Source organism: Petromyzon marinus, chromosome 46 (assembly GCF_048934315.1).
Source record: "Petromyzon marinus isolate PM22_M1 ecotype Great Lakes invasive population chromosome 46, UKy_Petmar_22M1.pri1.0, whole genome shotgun sequence".
Classification (NCBI taxonomy): Eukaryota; Metazoa; Chordata; class Hyperoartia; order Petromyzontiformes; family Petromyzontidae; genus Petromyzon; species Petromyzon marinus.
Window position 1 is genome coordinate 16,123,722 of NC_133712.1, and position 23,065 is coordinate 16,146,786.

At 50.0% G+C, this 23,065-nt stretch overlaps 1 protein-coding gene across 2 annotated transcripts in view; it reads left to right on the forward strand.

The window, feature by feature from the left end:
* The window catches only part of CAMKV (CaM kinase like vesicle associated), a 190,203-nt gene extending 167,482 nt beyond the window's left edge, over positions 1-22,721 (forward strand). For both annotated transcript variants that reach the window (XM_076074259.1, XM_032971449.2), the window contains 3 exons: positions 628-706; positions 5,150-5,237; positions 6,439-22,721. In XM_076074259.1, the coding sequence (XP_075930374.1) occupies positions 628-706; positions 5,150-5,237; positions 6,439-6,918 (647 nt within the window). In that variant the 3' untranslated portion in view covers positions 6,919-22,721. The remainder of the gene's footprint in view (positions 1-627; positions 707-5,149; positions 5,238-6,438) is intronic.
* The last annotated feature ends 344 nt before the right edge of the window (positions 22,722-23,065 follow it).

Consider the following 23,065-nt stretch of genomic DNA (forward strand, 5'->3'; position numbering starts at 1 on the left):
TGGCGTCACTGGGGTTGGTGTCACCCAGTGCGGTAACTCACGGTGTCACCCCCATGGACCTCCTCCCATACCAGACCATACAGAATCCTTAGTAATGTTTTTTGTACTAATGTTACTCGTAAATCGTAATTCCCGTATATTACTGAATGTACTGGCAATAGCTCCACCTCTTTCTTAAGGGGCCCGCCTTTTTCTTAAAGGCCCCACCTCTTTCTTAAAGGCCCACCTCTTTCTTAAAGGGCCCACCTCTTTCTTAAAGGGCCCACCTCTTTCTTAAAGGCCCCACCTCTTTCTTAAAGGGCATAGTGGCTCTGACCGGCTCTGCTCATAGTGGCTCTGACCGGCTGTGTGGGCATGGTGGCTCTGACCGGCTGTGCTCATTGTGGCTCTGAGCAGCTGTGTGGGACATGGTGGCTCTGACCGGGCTCTGCTCATGGTGGCTCTGACCGGCTGTGCTCATTGTGGCTCTGAGCGGCTGTGTGGGCATAGTGGCTCTGAGCAGCTGTGTGGGCATGGTGGCTCTGACTGGCTCTGCTCATTGTGGCTCTGAGTGGCTGTGTGGGCATGGTGGCTCTGAGCAGCTGTGCTCATTGTGGCTCTGAGCGGCTGTGTGTGCGTGTCGTGCAGCCAAGGAGCTGGTGACGAGGCTCATGGACGTGGACCAGAACACGCGCATCACTGCGCAGGAGGCCATCGCCCACCCGTGGTAGGTCCCTTGTCCTCACACAGCAACGACAACGCCACGACAACGAGGACAAAGATACCCCCCACCCCCACCCCGTAGCCTCTAGCAGACTCTTGGGGCAAGTGCTGTTAGCGAGCAGCACCTATGAAGGCCGGCACGGCACACAGAGGAGGAACGGGTGGCCCCAGCACCACGCCCGGCCGAATTTGACTCCCGAGCGGCGATGTTTACTACACACCGCACCAGGTGCTCGTTTGAGGCTGCGTCGACCTATGGGAGGCCCAGGACCGGTTCAGATATTCGCCGCTGTTACTTGCGTGTGGAAGGTTGTATGTTCCTCCACCGTTCTGCAGGCAGATTGACAAGTGTGAGTGTGTGTAGGTAGCACAGTGGAAGAACATGCAACTTCAACGCACGCACGCACGCGGACAAATACTCTCACAAACACACACTCGCCCACTCGCGATGTCACTCTGCGGAACAGGGGAAGAACATACAGACCCCGCGCAGAAGCGAGACCGAGTTGGGAATCAAACCCGGGTTCTTCTTGCTGTGAAGCTCAGGCGTTGCCGCCGCCTCTCGAATGAGTGTCGAGAGGGTGCGCATGCACCCGCGAACACCACGGCCCCCTCGGCCCACCTCCCCTCCTTCCCCCCCCTAGCGCCGGCGATAGAATAGCAAGCGTTCACCCATTTCGAGGTCGTGTCCCGGGTACCGCCCCCCTGGGTTCGCGTCTCCTCTCCCCAGAGCGCAGCCAGGAGAGCCCCCGAACCTCGTGACTCGCGCCCTCTGCGCACCACACGCACAGGCGTACACACCAGGGCTGCCGGCGCTGCACAGGGATCGCATGCATTCACGGAGCCAGCGATGGTTTCAAATGTAATTCATCATTCCGCAGGCTTCGTTGGAATCACAGTACAGAGGGGGGTGGTGCTGTGGGAAGGAATAGGCTCGACGCATGTATATGCTTTAGTGTAATAATAATTACCATAATAAGAATGTACAATACATCGCCTTATCGGTCCACTCGTGGATGAAGGCCACCATGCATTGTGTCGGTCATGGGGGATTTGTGACCAAGGTGGATTGGTAATGAGTGGGGTCCCAAGAAAAAGTTTAATTACCCGTCACTGACGTAAAACTAAAACTATTTATTTACCAAAATTTTTTTCCCAGGTAGGGCCCACTGAGCTACATAGCTCTTTTTCAGAAGGGACCTGGCCACGTAAATGATAGCTCAACGAAGTGGCTCATTGTCACGTGGACATTTATAGCAGCCATATACTCTAAACGCATATTTATTCAAAATGTGGGGGGAAAAACCGCCACCGTGATGATGATGCAAGAGAGAGAGACATGCAAACTCCAAATATACAGCACACCTCAGGGTCGGGATCGAACCCACGACCTCCTGCATACCAGGCGAGGTAGTTAACATCTCGCCCCTGTCCAACGCTTCAAGCGGTGCTCATTTTATATTGACCCCAGACGGATGATTGATAAGTTCGACTTCCGCCTGGGACTTGAACTCCCCAACCTTCCAATAGCCGAGTCCTCAACCCCCCCTTTGTTAACCATAAGCCGGGGGGGGGGGGGTGGGGGGGGGAGTCGACTCAAGTCGATTTAGGACGTGCCAACCGCTGTGCCACCACTCCGCCCCATGCACACGTGCGCTCGCACGCACGAAATGTTGCCCTTGAAAGCCAAAGGGATCGCTCCGGTCGTGTTAGCGTACGCGCGGCCCACAGCGGGCCCCGCGTCAGCATCGTTCGGCTCGGAGAAAGAAGGCAGATCGATGAGTTTAGGGAGGGAAAAAAAACCTCCCACGGGTAAAATATGTGTTCAGTTCAAGGGGTTAGACAAAGCATTGTGGATCAATGTTTCATTTGTTCTCACCTTGAAATCTGTGGATTTGAAGCCAGTTGTTATTTATATACAGTGAGGGAAAAAAGTATTTGATCCCCTGCTGATTTTGTACGTTTGCCCACTGACAAAGAAATGATCAGTCTATAATTTTTATGGTAAGTGTATTTGAACAGCGAGAGACAGAATAACAACAAAAAATCCAGAAATACGCATGTCAAAAATGTTATAACTTGATTTGCATTTTAATGAGGGAAATAAGTATTTGACCCCCTCTCAATCAGAAAGATTTCTGGCTCCCAGGTGTCTTTTATACAGGTAACGAGCTGAGATTAGGAGCACACTCTTAAAGGGAGTGCTCCTAATCTCAGCTTGTTACCTGTATAAAAGACACCTGTCCACAGAAGCAATCAATCAATCAGATTCCAAACTCTCCACCATGGCCAAGACCAAAAAGCTCTCCAAGGATGTCAAGGACAAGATTGTAAACCTACACAAGGCTGGAATGGGCTACACGACCATTGGCAAGCAGCTTGGTGAGGTGACAACAGTTGGTGCGATTATTCGCAAATGGAAGAAACACAAAAGAACTGTCAATCTCCCTCGGCCTGGGGCTCCATGCAAGATCTCACCTCGTGGAGTTGCAATGATCATGATAACGGTGAGGAATCAGCCCAGAACTACACGGGAGGATCTTGTCAATGATCTCAAGGCAGCTGGGACCATATACATGTCCGTCTGAAGTTTGCCAATAAACATCTGAATGATTCAGAGGACAACTGGGTGAAAGTGTTGTGGTCAGATGAGACCAAAATGGAGCTCTTTGGCATCAACTCAACTCGCCGTGTTTGGAGGAGGAGGAATGCTGCCTATGACCCCAAGAACACCATCCCCACCGTCAAACATGGAGGTGGAAACATTATGCTTTGGGGGTGTTTTTCTGCTAAGGGGACAGGATAACTTCACCGCATCAAAGGGACGATGGACGGGGCCATGTACCGTCAAATCTTGGGTGAGAACCTCCTTCCCTCAGCCAGGGCATTGAAAATGGGTCGTGGATGGGTATTCCAGCATGAAAATGACCCAAAGCACAGGGCCAAGGCAACAAAGGAGTGGCTCAAGAAGAAGCACATTATGGTCCTGGAGTGGCCTAGCCAGTCTCCAGACCTTAATCCCATAGAAAATCTGTGGAGGGAGCTGAAGGTTCGAGTTGCCAAATGTCAGCCTCGAAACCTTAATGACTTGGAGAAGATCTGCAAAGAGGAGTGGGACAAAATGCCTCCTGAGATGTGTGCAAACCTGGTGGCTAACTACAAGAAACGTCTGACCTCTGTGATTGCTAACAAGGGTTTTGCCACCAAGTACTAAGTCATGTTTTGCAGAGAGGGCAAATACTTATTTCTCTCATTAAAATGACAATCAATTTTTAACATTTTTGACATGCGTTTTTCTGGATTTTGTTGTTGTTATTCTGTCTCTTACTGTTCAAATAAACCTGCCATTATAATTATAGACTGATAATTTCTTTGTCAGTGGGCAAACGTACAAAATCAGCAGGGGATCAAATACTTTTTTCCCTCACTGTATATCAAACGTGAAGACTGCTGATGAAATCAACAATCAAAATATATGATGATAATAGTGGAATTATGTCCTTTCCTTTACCCAAGTAACCTTTGTTCAGTAACGCTCTGCTGACGACACACTAAGTGCAGAGTGTAGTATTTTTAAAGAAGAATAAGAAGAATAAAAAAACCCCAATACTGCTGAGAAAATGCACTCCCAGAAGGCTGTGTGACTGATGGGTTGCGCAAATTAAATTATTTGTCTTCTCCGTAATGACACTAATTTTTGTTTATGTATGCATGTTGAACGTCTTTTGCACCGTACGTAGCCAACCGTGCTAATCGGAGAAGCACAACCTCGTTGAGCTTCACGTCTCAAAATGCTTTTCATTTCAGGGAGTTCGGCTGGGGATGTTTTGACAGTTTCCAAAATTAATATATTGTGCGCGCGAAGAATTTGGAGTGCCGGATGAAGCATTTACAGAATGTTCATCTCACTTTACCTTTATCTGCCTCAATGTCTCTCTCCCTCTTTGCCTGTATTACCTGCCTGTCTTCCAACCCAAAAAACAAAGATCTCACGTATAGCCTCAACAGACTGTTAGGGCAAGCGCTGTCCGCGAGTACCTATGAAGGCCGTAACAGCACATGAAGGGGTGGCGTGGCCAACACCACGCTCAGCCACCTTTGTCTCCCTAGTGGCGATGTTTACACACCGCACCAAGTAAAACATTCAAGGCTGATTATCATCACCGGTGTTGGCCTTGAGCAGGAAGCGAATTCGGGTCGCCAGGTTTGTCCCACCAACTGTTGTTACACCAGCGCTCCCCACACATGCAAAGACAAAGGTCCCCCATATAGCCTTTATCATAGCGTTAGGGCAAGTGGTGTTTGTATACACCCACGCATACACACCGCACACAAACGCCAGTGCCCCTCCAGAAGCTGTGAGTGACAGGGAGACAGGCCGCGAATCTCCATCCCTCTCCAAAGATCAGTGTGCTGCACTCTCTCTCTCTCTCTGTGTGCCCTCAAGGGTGTCCGGAAATGCGGCATCGGACAAGAACATCAAGGATGGCGTCTGCGCTCAGATCGAGAAGAACTTCGCGAAGACCAAGTGGAAGGTGAGTGCCGTTCGAGCGCTCTCTCGTGGCGACTACTGACGCAAGGTTCCTCCTAAAGGCACGGTTTCGTTCCTCACAGTGAGTACATCCAGCCCGACTGCCCTGTGCCTAAACCCACGGTATTAATGACGGCCCCCGCTGAGGTATCCGTTGAAGGTCTCCGCTCGAGGCCCCCATTAGAGGCCCCCGCATGAGGCCCCCACTAGAGGCCCCCACTAGAGGCCCCCATTAGAGGCCCCCATTAGAGGCCCCTGCATGAGGCCCACACTAGAGGCCCCCACTAGAGGCCCCCATTAGAGGCCCCCACTAGAGGCCCCCATTAGAGGCCCCCATTAGAGGCCCCCACTAGAGGCCCCCATTAGAGGCCCCCGCATGAGGCCCCCACTAGAGGCCCCCATTAGAGGCCCCCATTAGAGGCCCCCGCATGAGGCCCCCACTAGAGGCCCCCATTAGAGCCCCCGCATGAGGCCCCCATTAGAGGCCCCGATTAGAGGCCCCCGCATGAGGCCCCCGTTAGAGGCCCCCATTAGAGGCCCCCACTAGAGGCCCCCATTAGAGGCCCCATTAGAGGCCCTCGCATGAGGCCCCCGCATGAGGCCCCCGTTAGAGGCCCCCGTTAGAGGCCCCCACTAGAGGCCCCCGTTAGAGGCCCCCCGAGAGAGGCTGCCGCTAGAGGCTTTCGCTGCCGCAAAGTGAACCTCCGGAAGCGTCGACCACGCCCGGGACACGAACTCCGTTTGCGGCGGCGAGTAGCCGGGGCCTCTGTGACGAGCGGCGACGCCGCAGCAGACGAGCCGGGCGCGGCCTACGGCACGACGCTCATCATCGGGCCTGGGGCACGACGAGACACAAAGCGACTCAAAAGACTTAGAGGGCCTCAATCTTGATTTGATGCTTTCGTGACTGCAGGAATCCATACTCTTTGGTTCTTTCGGTAAAGTTACGTAGGTAGAAAGAGGGCCTCCTCTTCCCCACCCACTCACTACCGCTTCACCCACCCACCCATCACCCCTTCAACCACCCACCCACCACCTCCCTCACCCACCCACCCACCGCGCTCACCCACCCACCCACCGCCCACCCCGCTCACCCACCCACCCACCCACCGCGCTCACCCACCCACCCACCCACCCACCGCTCACCCACCCACCCACCCACCGCCCCCGCTCCCCCTGCGCCCCGCACGCGCCACCCCCAACAGAAGGCGGTGCGCGTCACGGCCATGATGAAGCACCTGCGGACGACGCAGCACTCGGCGCCTCCGTCTCCCGCGGCGGCGATGGGCGGCCCACCGTGCGCCGCGGAGGTCGCCGCCGCCAGCGCCGACGACGATGGCGGCGGGGGGGAAGGAGGGGGAGGGGGGGCGCCCGACCCGAACGGCCGCTCGCCGCGGCCCGGCTCGGGGCGCCCCTCGCCCCGGCGCCCCGAGGCGAGGGGCCCGCCGAGCCCCACCGACGGAGCGTCCCCGCCGACGCCGACGAGGGGCCCGTCGGCGGCGTCGCGCCCCGGCGGGCGGCCGTCGCCGTACGCGGCCGGTCCGCGAGCTGCCGCCCCCGCCGAGGATGAGGCTGAAGCGGCGGCGGTTGCGGCGGTGCCGGATAATTCGATCGTCATTTGCGTTCACGCGAGCGATGGTGACGGAGCGGACGAGGCAGGGAACGAGTTGCGGTCCCAGATGTAGGGAAAGTCGTCGTCGCTCTTCGGATTTGTCGTCGTTTCGAGATTTTGGTGATGGGGGGGGGGGGGGGCGGTCGTGGGGGAGATGAGGGGGGGGGTTGCTCACAGTGATTGCCGGATGAGATGTCTCGTTGGTTGATTTCACGGCGAGCCCGACCGGCGTTTAAAGTCGCGTCTGGGAAGTTTTTTGCCGCTCGGAGGACAGGGTGCGCGTGGGAGATACGAAAATAAATACTCGGAGAAAAATAAAACTTAAAATGTTAATGAGAGAGTGGCGCGCGTTCTAGGAAAAGGCCACGCACGTTTGAGAAATATATATTTTGGAGTAAGTAAATATATGCATACAGAAAATGTGAAATTGCATTTTTACATCGTACGTTTTATTTACATCGTACGATTTATTTTCAGGTTATATTTGGTACGGATGTAATGATTCATCAAATCAATTCACTGACGTTGATTCTTAAACTCGTGACGCATGTAGTCAATCATGCACGTAACAATTGATTCTTTTCAGTTCGTATATTTTAAGTGTTTGACACTTTATCAACTTTATTTCACCAGGCAGGAACCCAATGGGACATCAAGGACCCCCATTCATGTCGAGTGTGTTTTCTTGTTTTTACGGAATTCCGGCATTAGGATCAGCACAGTGAGGCTTTCCTGGGAACACTACCTCTTCTGGCTCATCATCATCATCATCAGCAGCAGCATAATAATCAACAATGTATCTACAACATCGTTATCATCATAATCTGCGACATTCATAGGTATTTTGTGTCTCCATCATCCCGTCTCCTTCACGTGCACGCGTGCCCTCATTCCGCCACTTGCTGAAAAGTCGAGGGCAAAACATTGCCCAGGGGAGTGGGGGAAACAAGTTGCAGAATCATCTTTTTATTCTTGGTTCTCTCGGTAAAGTCACGTAGAATTGTTTTTTTTTTTTCAATTTATTATTTTAAAATATTTTTTTTATTAAAATTTCATTTTTTACATTTTCTATCGACGTGACTTTACCGAAACAACCAAGAATATGAATTCCCGAAGTCACGAACATTTTAAGTAAAAATGTAATCCTCTTCTTCTTCTTCTTTATTATTGACACGGGGGGGGGGGGGGGGGGGGCGGGTACCCTGCTGCGTGTCACGCTCTCGCAGCGCCGCTCACGCCACGGCTCCCTGCGTCACGTCGTGAACTTTCCGCTCCCCGTCGGCTCCAGCCGAAGCCTCCATCTCCTCTCCCGTCGGAACGTTCCGCGATTGCGCGACGAGGCGGCGGGATCCGCCACCCCGTCGCGTGGATTTTTGTTCCCAGGGCCGTGCGCAATTCTGGTTCATCGCACGACGAAGCTGTTTGCTGTAGTCTCCAGCGAAAATGTGTGCTGAAGCAGCCACTAATTGGCACGTTTTGTTTACGTGACAAGCCTTGCTAGTTGGCTGCGTTGGGCGGTGGTGGGTTTAACGACACGTTTATACTTACGGGATCTAAAACGAAACAAAAAGAACCCTGCGTTGTGAAAAAGGGGCCCTCGCGCTGCCGAAAGCCGGAGGAAATGACGGCGTACATAACCGGGTGAATCTTGCCCCGAAGTCTCCCGCGTAGCACAGCTTGGCTCGAAGCACATCGTACCCACCGTAGAGTCGACGGCCAAAAAGCTAAAAACACAACAGATCTTTTTTGGGACCGAAAACATGATCCCGAATCCGTAATCAAGGTGTTTTGGGTTAGATCACGTAAATATATAAATGTGCCGTTAAACCCGCCACCGCCCGACACAGCCAATTAGCAAGGTTTGTCACGTAAACAGAACGTGTCAGTACAACACCGGCGTGTTGGAGAGCCAAGCCACAACATTTTCAATCTGAGTACGACGTTTCGCCAGTAATTACAACTAGCTTCATCAGGCGACAGCCAGATTTGTGGAGAAATCCACCTGTTTCGTTCCTTATACAGAGGAGGCGTAGACACGTTTATATATTTACGCGAGCTAACCTAAAAATCCTGCATTATGAATGATGTTGGTCGCGAAAGCCTACGTGTTAAAATGATCCCGAACCCGATACGCTTTACATTTTTGGTTGGGGATGAATCATTGCATCCGTCAATATTAAAACGGGGGCGCTTGTAATTGTTGTTTTTGGTTAAAGTGTAACGTCCTAAAAAATACATTGCGCGTGTTCCTAGTCCCGTCTGGAATTGCTTGTGTTGCCAAGGAAATTAATCTCCGCTCAAAACTCGCACAGAATATAAAGGAATTATATTGTGTACCGTAGCGTCCATGTTAACAGATTTCCTGTCCACGTAAATGCACTGACATGCACGGTTGTAGATTTACCGAACGGACCACCTTATATTTAACCTTATTACAAGAGAGCATGTTTAAGTATGTATTATTCTCGTTTTTATTAATGACTGTACTTAGAACATAATAGAGGAGTTTAAGTTTTGGCTCATTTGGAAACGTTAAATAAGGTGTGGAAATATATATGTATATATATTTATCAAGACCAGCAATGTTTATAACGCTATACCCCGTGACAGTACAAATCGGTGTTCCTCTAACACAAGGCAACTGGTCATATATCAAAGGACTGTTGCCAGCGACGTTTTATAAGTATCCGTTCCTGCAATCGGATTAAGAAAGTGGCGTATCTATCGGTAATCCTGTATTAAACTCCTTTTTCAGTGTGTGATCAAGTCAAGGCACCCTTTGCTTGGCAATCACCGGCTGGTTACTTTTTACGATTACTCAGCCGTGTCACTGGCTCGGGCTTGAAGATAATCAAGCAGCAGCAGTAGCAGCCCATGGACGTAGATATTCTTTAAAGATCCTACAATCAAAGCATGGCGCTAAAGATCACGAGGTTAAGATCATTGACATTGATGTGTATCTTAATGACAGTACAGCCCTTTGTCAACACACTGCTGGATGGTGGCCTTGCCAACTTGTGAGGGTCATTGTGGATATTTGACCATACTTCACCACACTGGTGAGCGTGGGTCGATGAAGGGAGTGATGTTGGCCATGACCACGAATGGAATATTAGGTCGCTGGGTTTGTAGTTCAGCGCGCTAACCGCTGCGCCACCACTCCACCCCATCTGTACGTTAAATGAAGAAGGAATTCGAGACTAGTCAAGTAATTGTATGACGCTCCTGTGGAAATACCAAATACAGGGTTACGTTACTTCTAAAAACCTTGGTAAATCGGTAATCGGAGACTGATTACGTTTCAAAGTGACTCTAAACGTAAAACTGTACGTTTAAAATTCACTTTTTTTTACGTCGTAATAACAAAATGCCAACACAATAGCCTGATTATACTTCTTTTTTATACATATATATTTTAAGCAGCTAATTTCAGAAGGCATGTACGATGTTTAGCATAGTAAGTGTACTATAGAGCGTATCGTATCTAGAAGTAGCTTTCGAGAACGTGAGATCTGTGTACATACCGAGGTATAACGTGTTCTTTTGTAAACGCACTTGTACATGATGTTCACTGAAACTAAGCCACCTTCCAAAGTGAGGGCGACTGCGATGAAAATGCGGCGGCTTCGGGCTGTCATCGTCGCAATCGTGGTGGGTCCCTCCGTGTGCACGTGGATTTTAACCACAACGAACGGAACCTCGTTGTCTGGCAGCCAGGCTTCGTCGATCGGAGCGCGGCGGCGTTTCTCCTAGCAGGACGATGCTGCCCACGTGATCGCAGTGATCATCATAATAATGATGTTGACGTCAGCTTGCAATGCGCCGCAGCCGCACGGCGCTCGCTCTTGTCGCTCGCAAACAGCGAGAACGATTCGAAGGAGGCGCCGTGGGGGAGCCACGGACGAGCGGGAGGGGCGGCAGCCACGCGCGGGTGACGTGACGGCGCCAACAAACTCCCAAGCTCTGCGGTCCCCTGCATACGAAGGCGTTATCGGCCAATTAACAGCTGTGCCGTCGATTATGTTGACGTATTTTTTTTTTATTTTTTTATTGTTTTGCCCCGATTGACTCTTTTAATTGTAAGGACAACCTCCAGCAAATGTGTGCACGTTAGAGAAGAAAACAACCCCCCCCCCGGAAAGCGGATAATCTGCAGTTGTGCCTCCCGGGAAAATGTACCGGTAATCACTGGTGCAATATGTTTTTTTTTTAAATATAATATTAACAAACAACACAAAAACAGCCAATTAAAATCATCTATACAAAGCACTTGCTGAAATGAAATAGCGTAGAAACAATTGGACTTGCGCACGCAGCCATTCGTGCGAGGGCCGGGAGTCCTCAAACAATAATTATAATTAGCGCCGGTAGCTAAAAACAGATTCCGCCACGGAGTGTGATTGACGAGCTGAGTAGCCGTGGGTCAGCGTGACCTTGGCTGAGCCACGGCCGCCCGATGCCACGTCAGGAATCATTCGGCCCCGAGTTCGCTAGGCGGCACTTTGTTTGCAAAATAATTGGAGACTCGCTGGGAGGAGGGCCGGGGTAGTGGATCGACCGAGCCGAGCGTTTATTTGGGGGGGGGGGGGGCATGGTCGTTCAAATTCAGTGGCACCGTGCGGAGGAGAGTTGACATCAACGGTTGCACTCTACAAAGTTTCTTCACCGCTTGGTTGAGGTCCCCACAGCACCCCCCCCCCCCCCCGGCCCCCAGTATAACTGAGTGCTGCCCCAATGGCTCCTTTTCTGTATCTTTGGATTCCACAAAAAATGTGAATTAAAAAAAACCCACGCGCAAGCGCGAGGTTTTAAGTTCCGCGCCTTTACCATCGCAAGCGGAACTGCGTGGAGTGTTTCGGGCAAAAACTTTGCCGCATGCGACGGTGCATCTGTCCGCTAATCGGAACTGTGCAGGGCACTAACCACGCGTAGCGGTGTGTGGGTTGTTGTGCGTTCGATGGAACCATCTCCAGGCAGTGAAATAACAATCTTACGGAAGCTCTTGAATTTTCCTGGAGCTCGGGGTGCGCTCGCCTCGTGCTCACTCTGAGCTGAGCACGGCACGGAAACAAAACGGTTAACGCAGTTGGCTCTGGCCCTCTGTCCGTGGCGGGTTGGCCACGGTGATCCAATACGAACCGAACTCTAGTGAACAAACTAAGTTGCGTTGCTGCTCGGGACTCGTCCGACCGAAGACCGCCCAAATTGGTCCAAGTCTTCGTCAGATCCACACTACATCATTGTCGGACTATCGTCGTCATTTGAAAACACATCAGTGTGAAAGTACGAGGGCATTTTTGTTTTCTGTGTTTAGTCTGTTGCCCTTCCCCTGCACCTCCGTTGAGCACGGTTGGCCACGTGCGGTTCGCGAAAGGAGTTCGACGTACAAACACACAAACGCGTAAAACGTCGCGGTTGCCCTGATCTTGGAAGGTGTCGAGTAATACAGGGGTCAAACTGGGTTAAAAATATATATATTGAACCGCTTCGTTGCAATGCAAAGCCTCGGCTTGCATGGCGATGCCGGCCTCGCAGGAGATCCCCATCGCGTCCGTGATCTCCGTAGCGATTTGTAGATTTTTAGTTTACAACAATGAAACGTGGACGCGATGAGCGTCCGGAGTTTGTGTGCTGCGTTAAGCCAGGCGTGTTGGGTGGTTACGCCGCTCTCGGCCGCCTCTGTCGCCGCTGTCCTGTGCAAATAAGTCGCGCGGTTGACGGTGATACGCGCTTTGCTGTGTTTTTTTTTCCTAGCACGCCGCTCAACTACGGTCAAATGAACTGTGACGGACAGACCTGAATGAATTTTAAACATGTACATAGAAGAGTCAAAAACTTTAATATATTTTTAGCCGTTGTATGTATGGACGTTCTACTGTCTGTGTGTGTGTCTCCCAGTGAATAGCAAGGCCTCTCCGAGTGTGCGTATTTAGTGAAACGATAGCGAGTTTGTGTGAGGGCCGTTCGATACGTGTTCGCATCACGCAGATGTTTGATGGACGAACACGTGGATATCAGCATTACATATTAACCGTCTTACGGACATCGTCATCCTCCTAGTCACACGTTGTGCACCGCGTGAAAGTTGTCGCTTTTCGTTTGGATTTTCCTACGTGCCAATGGGTCGCATCACAAGGCACATTGTATAGATGCAAGGAAGTTGACATCGGACAATTGTACTTAATGGCTGCAGTTAACATTGGGGTATATTCATGTGTCCTGTGTGATATCGAGGCAGTGAGCCTCGTTGTAGATTGACATGAACAATTTTTGTGGCTAGATCGTGCAAGCACGAGGTGATTTTGTTACCTGTGATTAGTCTGTTGTCCTTCCCCCGCACCTCCGATTAGCACCGATTGGCTACGTACGGTGCGCGAAAGACGTTCAACATGCACGCACGCGCGCGTACAATTTGAGCCTTTGAGCCTCCCACCACCTGACATAGCCCACGCAGAGCAAGTTGTCACTCGGGGCAAAATTGTGCCAATTTGATCCTGTGAGCGCAAATAGGCGACGTTGAAGAGCCAAGCAAAATGTGGCACGCATCCTCACCCACCCGTTACTCAACTCGCTTCGATTTGCCTCCGTCGGGGATGGTGGAAGTCGGCTCGTTGAACATCGACGCACGCGTACGGCGATCTAACCCGAGAAGGGGACCGGTTGTGAGTCGCAAATATTTGCTCGCGAAAGTCAGCGTGTAAAAATGTACGAGTTTATTTATTTACACGAAAAAAAAACCACGGAGCCCTCTGCTGCACTAGCTTCTAGCGTTCCTGTTTCAGCCGCCGTTTGCTCATGTAAAGCCGCGGTTGTTTTTTTTGTTCGTCGTGCTCGTGGGTCGACGTCGTGGATTCTTCGTGTGCTGCCGTGCGTATGCAAGGTTTTCGACCGCCGGGGTACGATTGCGTGCGACGATAGATTCGGACTCAAGGGGCCAACTCTGCCGCAACTACGCACGCACCGTCCGGTTCTTTATTATTATTATTATCATCAAGAAATCAATGAATTATCGTCTTTCTCATCAGGTCGAACACACACACACGCACGCTTGAGACGTGTACACCGCTGCCTCTGCGTTTGTAGACACTTAGCACGTGGTCCGTGACACACGGAGTTTCAGTGGCCCGAGGCACTCTTCTGGTTTTAATGAAACGCCGCCTGGCTGTTTCTGAGTCTGTGCTGTTGCAGCGTTGTGCAATGTCGTGGCAGACCTTGCGTTGAAGGTCTCTTGGGGTTTGGGCGTCTTTGCAACGCACGCGTGTCGATATCCATCGAATTACATAACACTGCATGGGATTCAAGTTGCCATATGAATGTTTTAACGGACGGTTTTTGCTCGGATGATACGAACACCTGCTTTATGCATCCCATTCGGAATGTTAATTCTAAAACTCTTTGCTCAAGCCTAATAGTGCACTGCTCTGTGTATTTATGATGATGATTATGATGATAATAACGATAATATATGGGGGCCCCTGTCTATCCACTGCTGGAAGAAGGCTTCCCCATGCAATTTTAATCATGGGGGGGAGGGGGGGTTCCTTCACCATACTTCACCACGCTGGTCAGTGCGGGCTTGCCAATAAGGCTGTAAAGGAGCAGTTGAAGAAATCTCTCTCGACTCGCCAATGTTGGCTGTGGCTGGGATCGAAACTCCGCTGACTGGGTTATAAGCGCGGTGTACTCTCCACTGTGCCACCGATCCGCCTTGGCTGTCGCTTTTCCAATAATTTTGACAATTTTGACAATTATGAATTACGGTTTGGTCAACAACACTGTCTAGTCTGGAGATTCTTCAAGGCATAACAAAGCACAGCAGACCACCCGTCAATACCAATCCTCAGATTCGACGTACAGATTGCATCACTATGTTTCATGATAAAATACCAATGTTTACACAGAACACTGACATTCATAATTTATGATCAACAAACACAAAGTATAATTCTCATTCGGTGGCACAATTGGTAAAGCATTTGACTCTCACTCAGAAGGGGGGGTTGATTCAACCTATCATCCCTTTGGGGTTTATAAAATGACGTTTCACTCTGTGGGAAAATTCCAGTGGTTTTGCAGATAGACTAATCACCACCATAGGAATGTGGAATTTCCACAGCCGGCTGAAGATCCTCAACAGAGATGGTCCACCACCTCAATAATCCTTTGAGCATGAAGACCGGTACCAATTGACTTTCAATTTAGCATTTATGTCCTTAAACATATTCAGGGATTCAAATACAAAGAGCAAATCTTTTGTCAACAGCAGAGTGCGATACTTAGTAAGCACACACCAAGACGGGTATTAAAACATCCAAAACCGGCGTACTAACAGAATATGCACAGCGATGTTAATGTTCGCAACACTGCAACACGATACATGTTGGGCATGTGCATCAATCTAATGGCCTGTTAAGAGAGTCTCCCACTGCCACTTAATGCACTGGGGTTCAAATTACACGTGTTGGTGTAACGTGTTGATCCACCCCTCCTGGGCATCTGTGAAAAAGAGCTTAATAGCTCATCGGATTCCTCCCCCAGGATAAATAAAGATTCTAAGTCTGATAAAGAGCAGACATTTCTCATTCAGTGTGGCCCAAATATGTATATATAAAAAAACATTCTCAATGTACAACTGAGTGTTCTGGTAATTTGAGTGGGGTCTTATTTGAAAGTTTGTTACATTTTCGTATGCACTCTTGTGTTTGATTTTACAAACCGTTTGCGACCGCGGATGAAAACCACACTTTGTTCGAGAAGAAAAAAAATCGTGGAAAATCGCAGTGAATGGCCGTAACATGTTCGTTCCATTGTCAAAATACTGACGTCTCTTGCACAAAAGGCACATCAGGGTAATGCCGTAACGAGTGCGGGGTGAAAGCCAGTTATGCGTGTACATATATTCACCCCGTACAATTATCACCTGTGCCCACTAAAACAAAGTCCTGCTTTGTGGGAAGGTAAACTTTTGTGATTGTACGATGGAGAGATTTGTTTTTGTTTGCTGCCATAGAAATGTGGAATTTTCACCACTGCCCTCCAATGCTCGCTTGAGTACCGGGGTTACTTTGACTTTCGTCGTCGTCGTCGTTGTTGTAAAAGTATTTCTATTCATAAGAGGTGTACGTCCTGGTTTACTATGGAGACGTTTTAGATGTTTCGCCTACGGTTCCGGTATTAAGCGTTCATTGTTGAGCCAGAGTTCCCCGTCTCCCAGCCCCGCATGCGTAATGTCGTCTTGCAGTGGTAGATGTTCACACACAATGGGAAGCTTTGTAAGTGCATCACGAAAGCGCATCTCTCTTTGCCCTTTAATACAGCAGAAGGTTCTTCATTCAGAGACCCGCATGCTGCCTCCCCGTGGACAGACATCAGTTTCTAAGTGAGGGGCCTTTACAACACTTGGAGCTCTGTATAGGATTTCAAACACAAATGTTCGTGGGGCCTTTGTATGAATGGATGAATGTGAAATGCCTCTTTGGACCCATGTGATTCTTGTAGAACTCCTCGCAGCTGCACCCTGTACGAGAACGTGGCTACTGTGGGATTGCTGTTACTTTGTGAACGCGTAGCTTCAATTTGCCTAGCATTCCAGCCAGACTTCTGGATTCACAATCGCATCGCCGCGAGTTCATATCCCGGGGTTCGAATCAATTCATCGTCTCTCGGCGGGGGGGGGGGGGGGGGGGGGGTAGGGGGTCAATACAAACAGGTACCACTTCGTGGCGAGCGAAGATAAGGCTGGCCCCACGATGTTCATTCATTTGCCACGCGTAGTCAGCGAAAGGACCGCCGCGCCAAACGCGTGACCTCTTGCGACCGCGTTCGCACGAACCGCTCCTTGCCGCCATCCAGTAGCGGCGTCTCGAGTGATTTGTTTGATCCACGGATCACGGCCGGTGCGGTGGGAGTCGACCACGTGGGAGGGCGTCGCCATCTCTCACTTGGAACTTGAACCGCATGGCTTCACCGTTGTTTGTCACGGCGATGAACCCCGGCCAGCTCCACGCCCGTCGTATGAGCCAGGGGAGCACTTTTGACTCGGCGTGCAAAGTGTTACCGTGCTTCGGGGGACTTCTTAAGTGAACAGAGTCACGGCTTGGCTACACGGCTTGGCTACAGGGAGAGAACAAAATCAGCATCACATTTGCATGACCTCGGCTAATTTTCCAACCCCGTGCTGAAATGAAATGGCGTCATCGTATGAAAACATCCAATTGTTGTTTTCGTCAGCAGGATTGATTGTGTTGTTTCAGCCAACGCGTGCATAAGGACATTTCGCTCTGGACATTTAACTGCCCTGGAATCTCTCTTGAGCATTGTAAAATACCACTTGGCGGTTAATGGTCCGACGATATTAAACAAAATATTTAAACCACGGGCAAAGCACGAAGCTGAAGTTTTGCACCTTTCATCACAAGCAGAACTGTCTGGAATAAAACGAACAAATATTGCCGTATGTGACTGCGCCTGTCACTAAACGGAACTATTCTGAGCTCTGCCACGTGTACCAGTGTGTAGTTGTATGTAGGTATGTATGTGTGTATGTGGGGAGCGGTAGTGTAGCGGTTAGCGCGCTGCGCTATGAACCCGGCGACCCGAGTTCGATTCTCGCTCACGGCCAACACCAGTGACGATTATCTGAACCGGTCTCCCCTAGGTCGACTCAGCCTCAAATTAGTACCTGGTGAGGTGTGTAAACATTGCCACTAGGGAGACAAAGGCGGTCGGGCGTGGTGCTGGCCACCCACCCCCTCGCGTACCGTTCCGGCCTTCATAGGTGCTCGCTAACAGCACTTGCCCCTACAGTCTGTTAAGGCTCTAAGGGGGATCTTTGTTTGTCTATGTTTTGTGTATGTGTGTGTATGTATGTACGTGTATGTATGTGTACGTTTATGTGTGTGTGTGTATGTCGAGGGTAAATGGGCCAGGTTTAGGTCTGTGACTCATGCAGCTGCATTGGCTGCTTTGGGTACGCGGTCCAGACCTCCCCAGAGACCCTGGCTGACAGAGGAGGTGTTCAGGATAGTTGAGAAAAAGCGACAGGCCCACTGTCATCGGCTACAGAATCCCACGTCAGAGAATGAGGAGGCTTACCGCAGCCTTCGCTCGGAGGTTCGGAGAGCCGTGAGGCGCTGCAAGGATGGGTGGTGGTCGCGGGTTGCTGAGGAGATGGAGTCTGCCTCAGTGGCCCGCGATCACAAATCTCTATTTAACTCCGTCAAAAAAGTAACCTGCAGCGCCACACCTATTACCATCATTAGTGGGAAAAACGGTGATCCAATCTCCGACCCCCAGGAACAGGTTTGCAGATTTGCTGAGCATTTCTGTGAGGTTCTGGGGAGGAGAAATCCCTCAGCCAGGAAAACATCGTGGCACAAAGTGGGGATGACCCTGCTGAGGCTGCGGTGCCTCAAATATTGGAAGAAGTCACCCCCTGTGAGTGGCTGGCAGAGGTGCCATCTGTTGAGGAAGAACTGAAGGCGATCCGGAGTCTGAGACCAGGAAAGGCAGCGGGCAGAGATGATCTCCCAAGCGAAATGCTGAGGGAGGGTGGCGTTTGTGCACAGACTGCCCTATATGACATCATAACAACAGTCTGGACCACTGGACAGGTTCTGCAGGATTGGAAGGATGCCCTGGTGGTCCCCCTCTTTAAGAAGGGGGACCGCACAGACTGTAACAACTACAGGGGCATCTCACTCCTCAGTGTGCCCGGAAAGGTCCTGGCAAGGATTATTCAACATCGCCTTGCCAGGCACGCTGAGGAGAGGCTTGCAGAGCCCCAATGCGGTTTCAGGAAAGGGCGGTCCTGCACAGATGCCACATTTTCTGTCCGTCTGCTACAGCAGAGGTGTAGGGAAATTCAGCAAGACCTACATCTCTGCATTATTGACCTGGTAAAGGCCTATGATACCATCAGTAGGCCTGGGCTCTGGGTTGTTCTTCGTGCTTTTGGAGTCCCTGACCCTCTGCTCATGATCATTAAGGACCTTCATGATGGTGAGCGGGCCTGGGTAAAACTGCGTGACCTGGAGTCAGAGCCATTCCCTGTACACCTTGGGGTGCGACACGGATGTCCTCTGGCTCCCACAATATTTAACATCTATTTTGACCACGTAGTTCGGGAAACCTTCAATAGCTGTACCGGGGGAATCTCCATTTGGTACAGATATAATGGGAGGCAGTTCGATGCCCGGGTGCGGTCAAGGGATGGCTCCCTATTGCTCAACCACGTTATGTATGCCGATGATTTGGTAATAGCTGCTCATTCAGAGGAGGAGTTGGAGACGCTGCTGCTGAGACTGGAGCGTGCCACTAAGAGATGGGGCCTTACCATCAGCCCCACCAAAACTAAGCACCTGCCTGGGTATTTTGTACCATCAGACACTCCACCCCTACAACTCCCAATCGGTGATGGGGGAGTTATGGAGAGAGTGGAGAGTTTCCCATACCTGGGCAGTGTGCTTATGACCGGCTCCAGTTTAACAGCAGAGGTCTCACTCCGAATCAGTCGAGCGGCAATATCATTTCATCGGTTGTGTAACGCTGTGTGGAAGCTACCTGGTCTGTCGCTCCGCACTAAGCTGCAGGTCTTCTCGGCCACGGTCATTCCCTTCCTTCCCTATGCTTGCGAAACGTGGACCCCCCTAATGGAACATCTTCGCCGGTTAGAAACATTTAGGCTAGCCTGCCTACGATCCATCCTGGGTTTAACCAGGCTGGATTGTGTGAGGAATTCACAAATCCTTGAAAGATCTGGGCAAGGTCCCATCGGTGAGCTCCTCCGGCAGGCAAGGCTGCATTGGCTGGGTCATGTAGCCCGCATGCCCAGCCACCGCATGCCGAAACAGCTTTTTTTCGTCCGGATCGAGGGGGCTAAATGGGCGCGGCACGGGCTAGAGAAGAGATGGATTGATGTGGTACAGGGGGACGTGGAGCTGAGTGGACTTGCCGATGACTGGTACCAGCGGTGTCAAGATCGGCCTCTGTGGAGGAGGCTCGTGAAGGATGCTACTGGGCAGTTGGAGGCAGTCGCCCTCCAACAACAACGGAGGGCGGAGGAGCGACGCTCACAACAACGAGTGGAGCGCTGGGTGGCTAAAGCACAGCAGGTTGGTACAGTAGGGGGCACAGGTGGTGCATCAGCCAGTCATCTCAGTCATCTCAGTCGACCCGTGGCACCTGGGTCTGCCCCGTGACCTCCTGCCAGCGGTCGTTCGACACTTCACGTGGCCTCAAGGTGCACATGGCCTGGCACAAGCGTCGTGGTGACGTCACCGCCACTTAGTGGCGAATGGCGGTTGTTGTTGTTTATGTGTGTGTGTTGAACTTCTTTCGCACCGTACACAGCCAACCGTGCTAATCGGAGGTGTGGGAGAAGCACAACGAACTGCAAAAACACTTAGAAAGAAATGAGTTTTGAATATGTATGATTTACAATTGCATAGCTCCAGTGACTTCCTAATATCGGAAGGAAGAGCGTTCCAGACGGCCACAGAAGTGCATCTGAAAGCGCCGTGATGGCAATGGACGTCTCTGTTCATCGGCTCGCCAAGAGCCGCTGCGAGGAAAGTTGATGTATTCCATGGAAACATCTCCAGGGTGTGAAATAACAGCACTGATTTTTCGGGGTGCACGTGCTCACCTTTTGTTGATTGTGAGGTGAGCACAGCCAAAAACTGACGCTTTGGCCTCGGGTTTCTTTCTATTAACGTGATGGAAATGTATAAACTGCTGTCCTGAAAAAGCTGTCGGTGTTTGTTAAGATTCTGCCAACCTTGGTGATAAGAGAGAGAGGGAGAAAACACTTTCAGTAAACGGTGGGAAACATCCGGTTGAAAAAGCGGAATGCGCGATGCGGCAAACTGGAATCGGCGCGTGGTAAATACCCCGAGCAACCCTCCAGGTTGTTTTATGTTGTCCTGTGAGATCGACTCGAGGCGCTGACGTGCAGTGACTGACCCCCCCCCCCCCCCCAAAGGATAGCAAGACCCCCCCTTTTATTGTGAAAAAGGCTGAAAGGGGGCTTCATTCACATATAGTGCGTGGTTTCAAGCACTTCCCAAAAAAACACCTCGCTTCACCGCCATCCCTAAACCCCCGACGTTCAGTGTCGCTGTGACCCCCCCCTCCCCGCTCACGTGAGACAACCCCTGACGTTCAGTGTCGCTGTCGGCATCCTCGAAGCCCTTTGATGTAATTTGCAGATTCCCATGAGCGTGGGTCACTTTCTTCAATCACATGCCCTCTGTTGAAGTGCAACAAGACGAAGTGGTACTCGCTTGCAAACACCACAGAGAGACGTCGGGCTGGGGTGTAACCTCAGCGTCTTGAGGTTGGACTGCAGGTAGCCCACTCGCTCAGAACAATTTTTATGGCAGTGGAAAATACGTGAACGCTTTGGTGGTGGTGATTTATACACAGTTTTATATTCGCAGATTTTTTTTTGATAACAAGGAGGAAATTGACAAATGTTTATCCTTAAAAAGTGCACGATTTGCACGAATTCACTATTTGCAGTTTTAAATTGTCCTAATGCAGCAAATTGCACTGGTTGCATTGCACGATGTAACGCTTTACTAATCGACATCATACTTTACATTTAAACCGTCTCCAAATGTGTCGGTGCTTTCAAGGCCTCCGTTAAAGTATGATCACTCAAATTAGCGCAGGGCACTGCTTTCCCTGCCATCATTGGTTGCCCTGAAGCGGTCGTGACAAAGCAACATTCAGCAGGCAAGTTTCTCTCCAGTTTCTCACTCGGACACGTTGCTTGCTCTTGCCACGAAGCTTTGCGACATTTGAATGACCCCTGGAGAGATGACGGTAGGTTGAACAGATATCTGACCAGGATTTGACCTCCACAACTTTCCAATTTTGAAGCGAAAGCCTCCCCTCCCCCACCACCCACCACAAATGTCTTACTCAAGGCAAGGTTCATGATCGGCGCTGGTTTCGTGTTGTTAGAGATTTAGTGAGTTCACATTGCGTGTACTTTAGAAACCACGGGTGTCATGCCAGTTGGATTGAAAGTCCGTGGTGTTTTTTTGTGTTGTGTAATTTAAATAGACTGCAACGCTTTCGGAATGCTTTTGTGCTTCGCACGCGATTCTGTACATTTTATAACCCCCCTTATTGAATGTGATGACGCGAGACCATTGCAAGAGGTATATTTTTTATCGGGGGGGGGGGGGAGGGGTCTTCGTTCGTCTGTGAATGCAAAGCACAATTTACCGTAACTTTAACGAATCACTGGTCTGCTTCAAGATGCATGTGCTGTATTCACTGTCAAGGGGACCACCAACAATGCCTCTTTGTGGCTTGAGGTCTAATTCAGGAGGGTGGCGTTTAAATAGCGTTAGAGAGTAATATGTTAACGAAGTAATGTGTTTTTGTAAGTCAGGTATCAATTGTCATGTTTTACTACTGCATGTGCAATCACATTTAGTTGTATATAACATCCCGGATGATTACTTTTTTTTCGTGATTCTTTCATTTTTATACGTTTGAAAATAATGCCATGAACAATTGGGAGTAAGTAAATGATCTTGGCTCGCAGTTTTGGGTTAATATGAGGATAACAAAAGGCTACAATCGCAGTATTTTGGGCTGTTTCTACTGATGTTAAAGGCAACATAACGTGTTTTCATCCAAATGTAAGGCGCTGTGTTGGTAGCTGTACAAGGTAATGCCATCTTCTTTGGTTCTTTCGGTAAAGTCACGTAGAATAAGAATAAAATAATTAAATTAAATAAGACAAGGTAATGCCACTTCTGATCACATTCAAGTGGGTTGAGCAGCCAACGAATCATCTGCTAAAGTGTACCATCTTTTCACGTTTGAAAAAATTAAAAACAATACAATAATTTGAATGCCCATTGTCTGAAAAGGTAGTCTTCTTAAACGTAGTGTTGAGGACAGAGGTTTGATGTTTGTGTTTGTGCTGATATGTTCATGAAAAACAAATGGTCATGAACACGATTTAATCCGTTTACGTAACTTAAAGAAAATGTATTACATCATGATATTAAAAAAAAACTCAAGTAATTAGCAAATGAGAGGCAGGTTACTTTTGAAAAGTCACACTCCAACAACCAGTTGTAGGCCAGGACACGGGCCCACTTAGCAAGGATTTTGGCAGTTAATGTCACTTTCCCAACCGTAGCGAATCGAGTGCGGTGAGCAACAGCTCCAATGTTCAAAGTATATGTTTAAAGTGT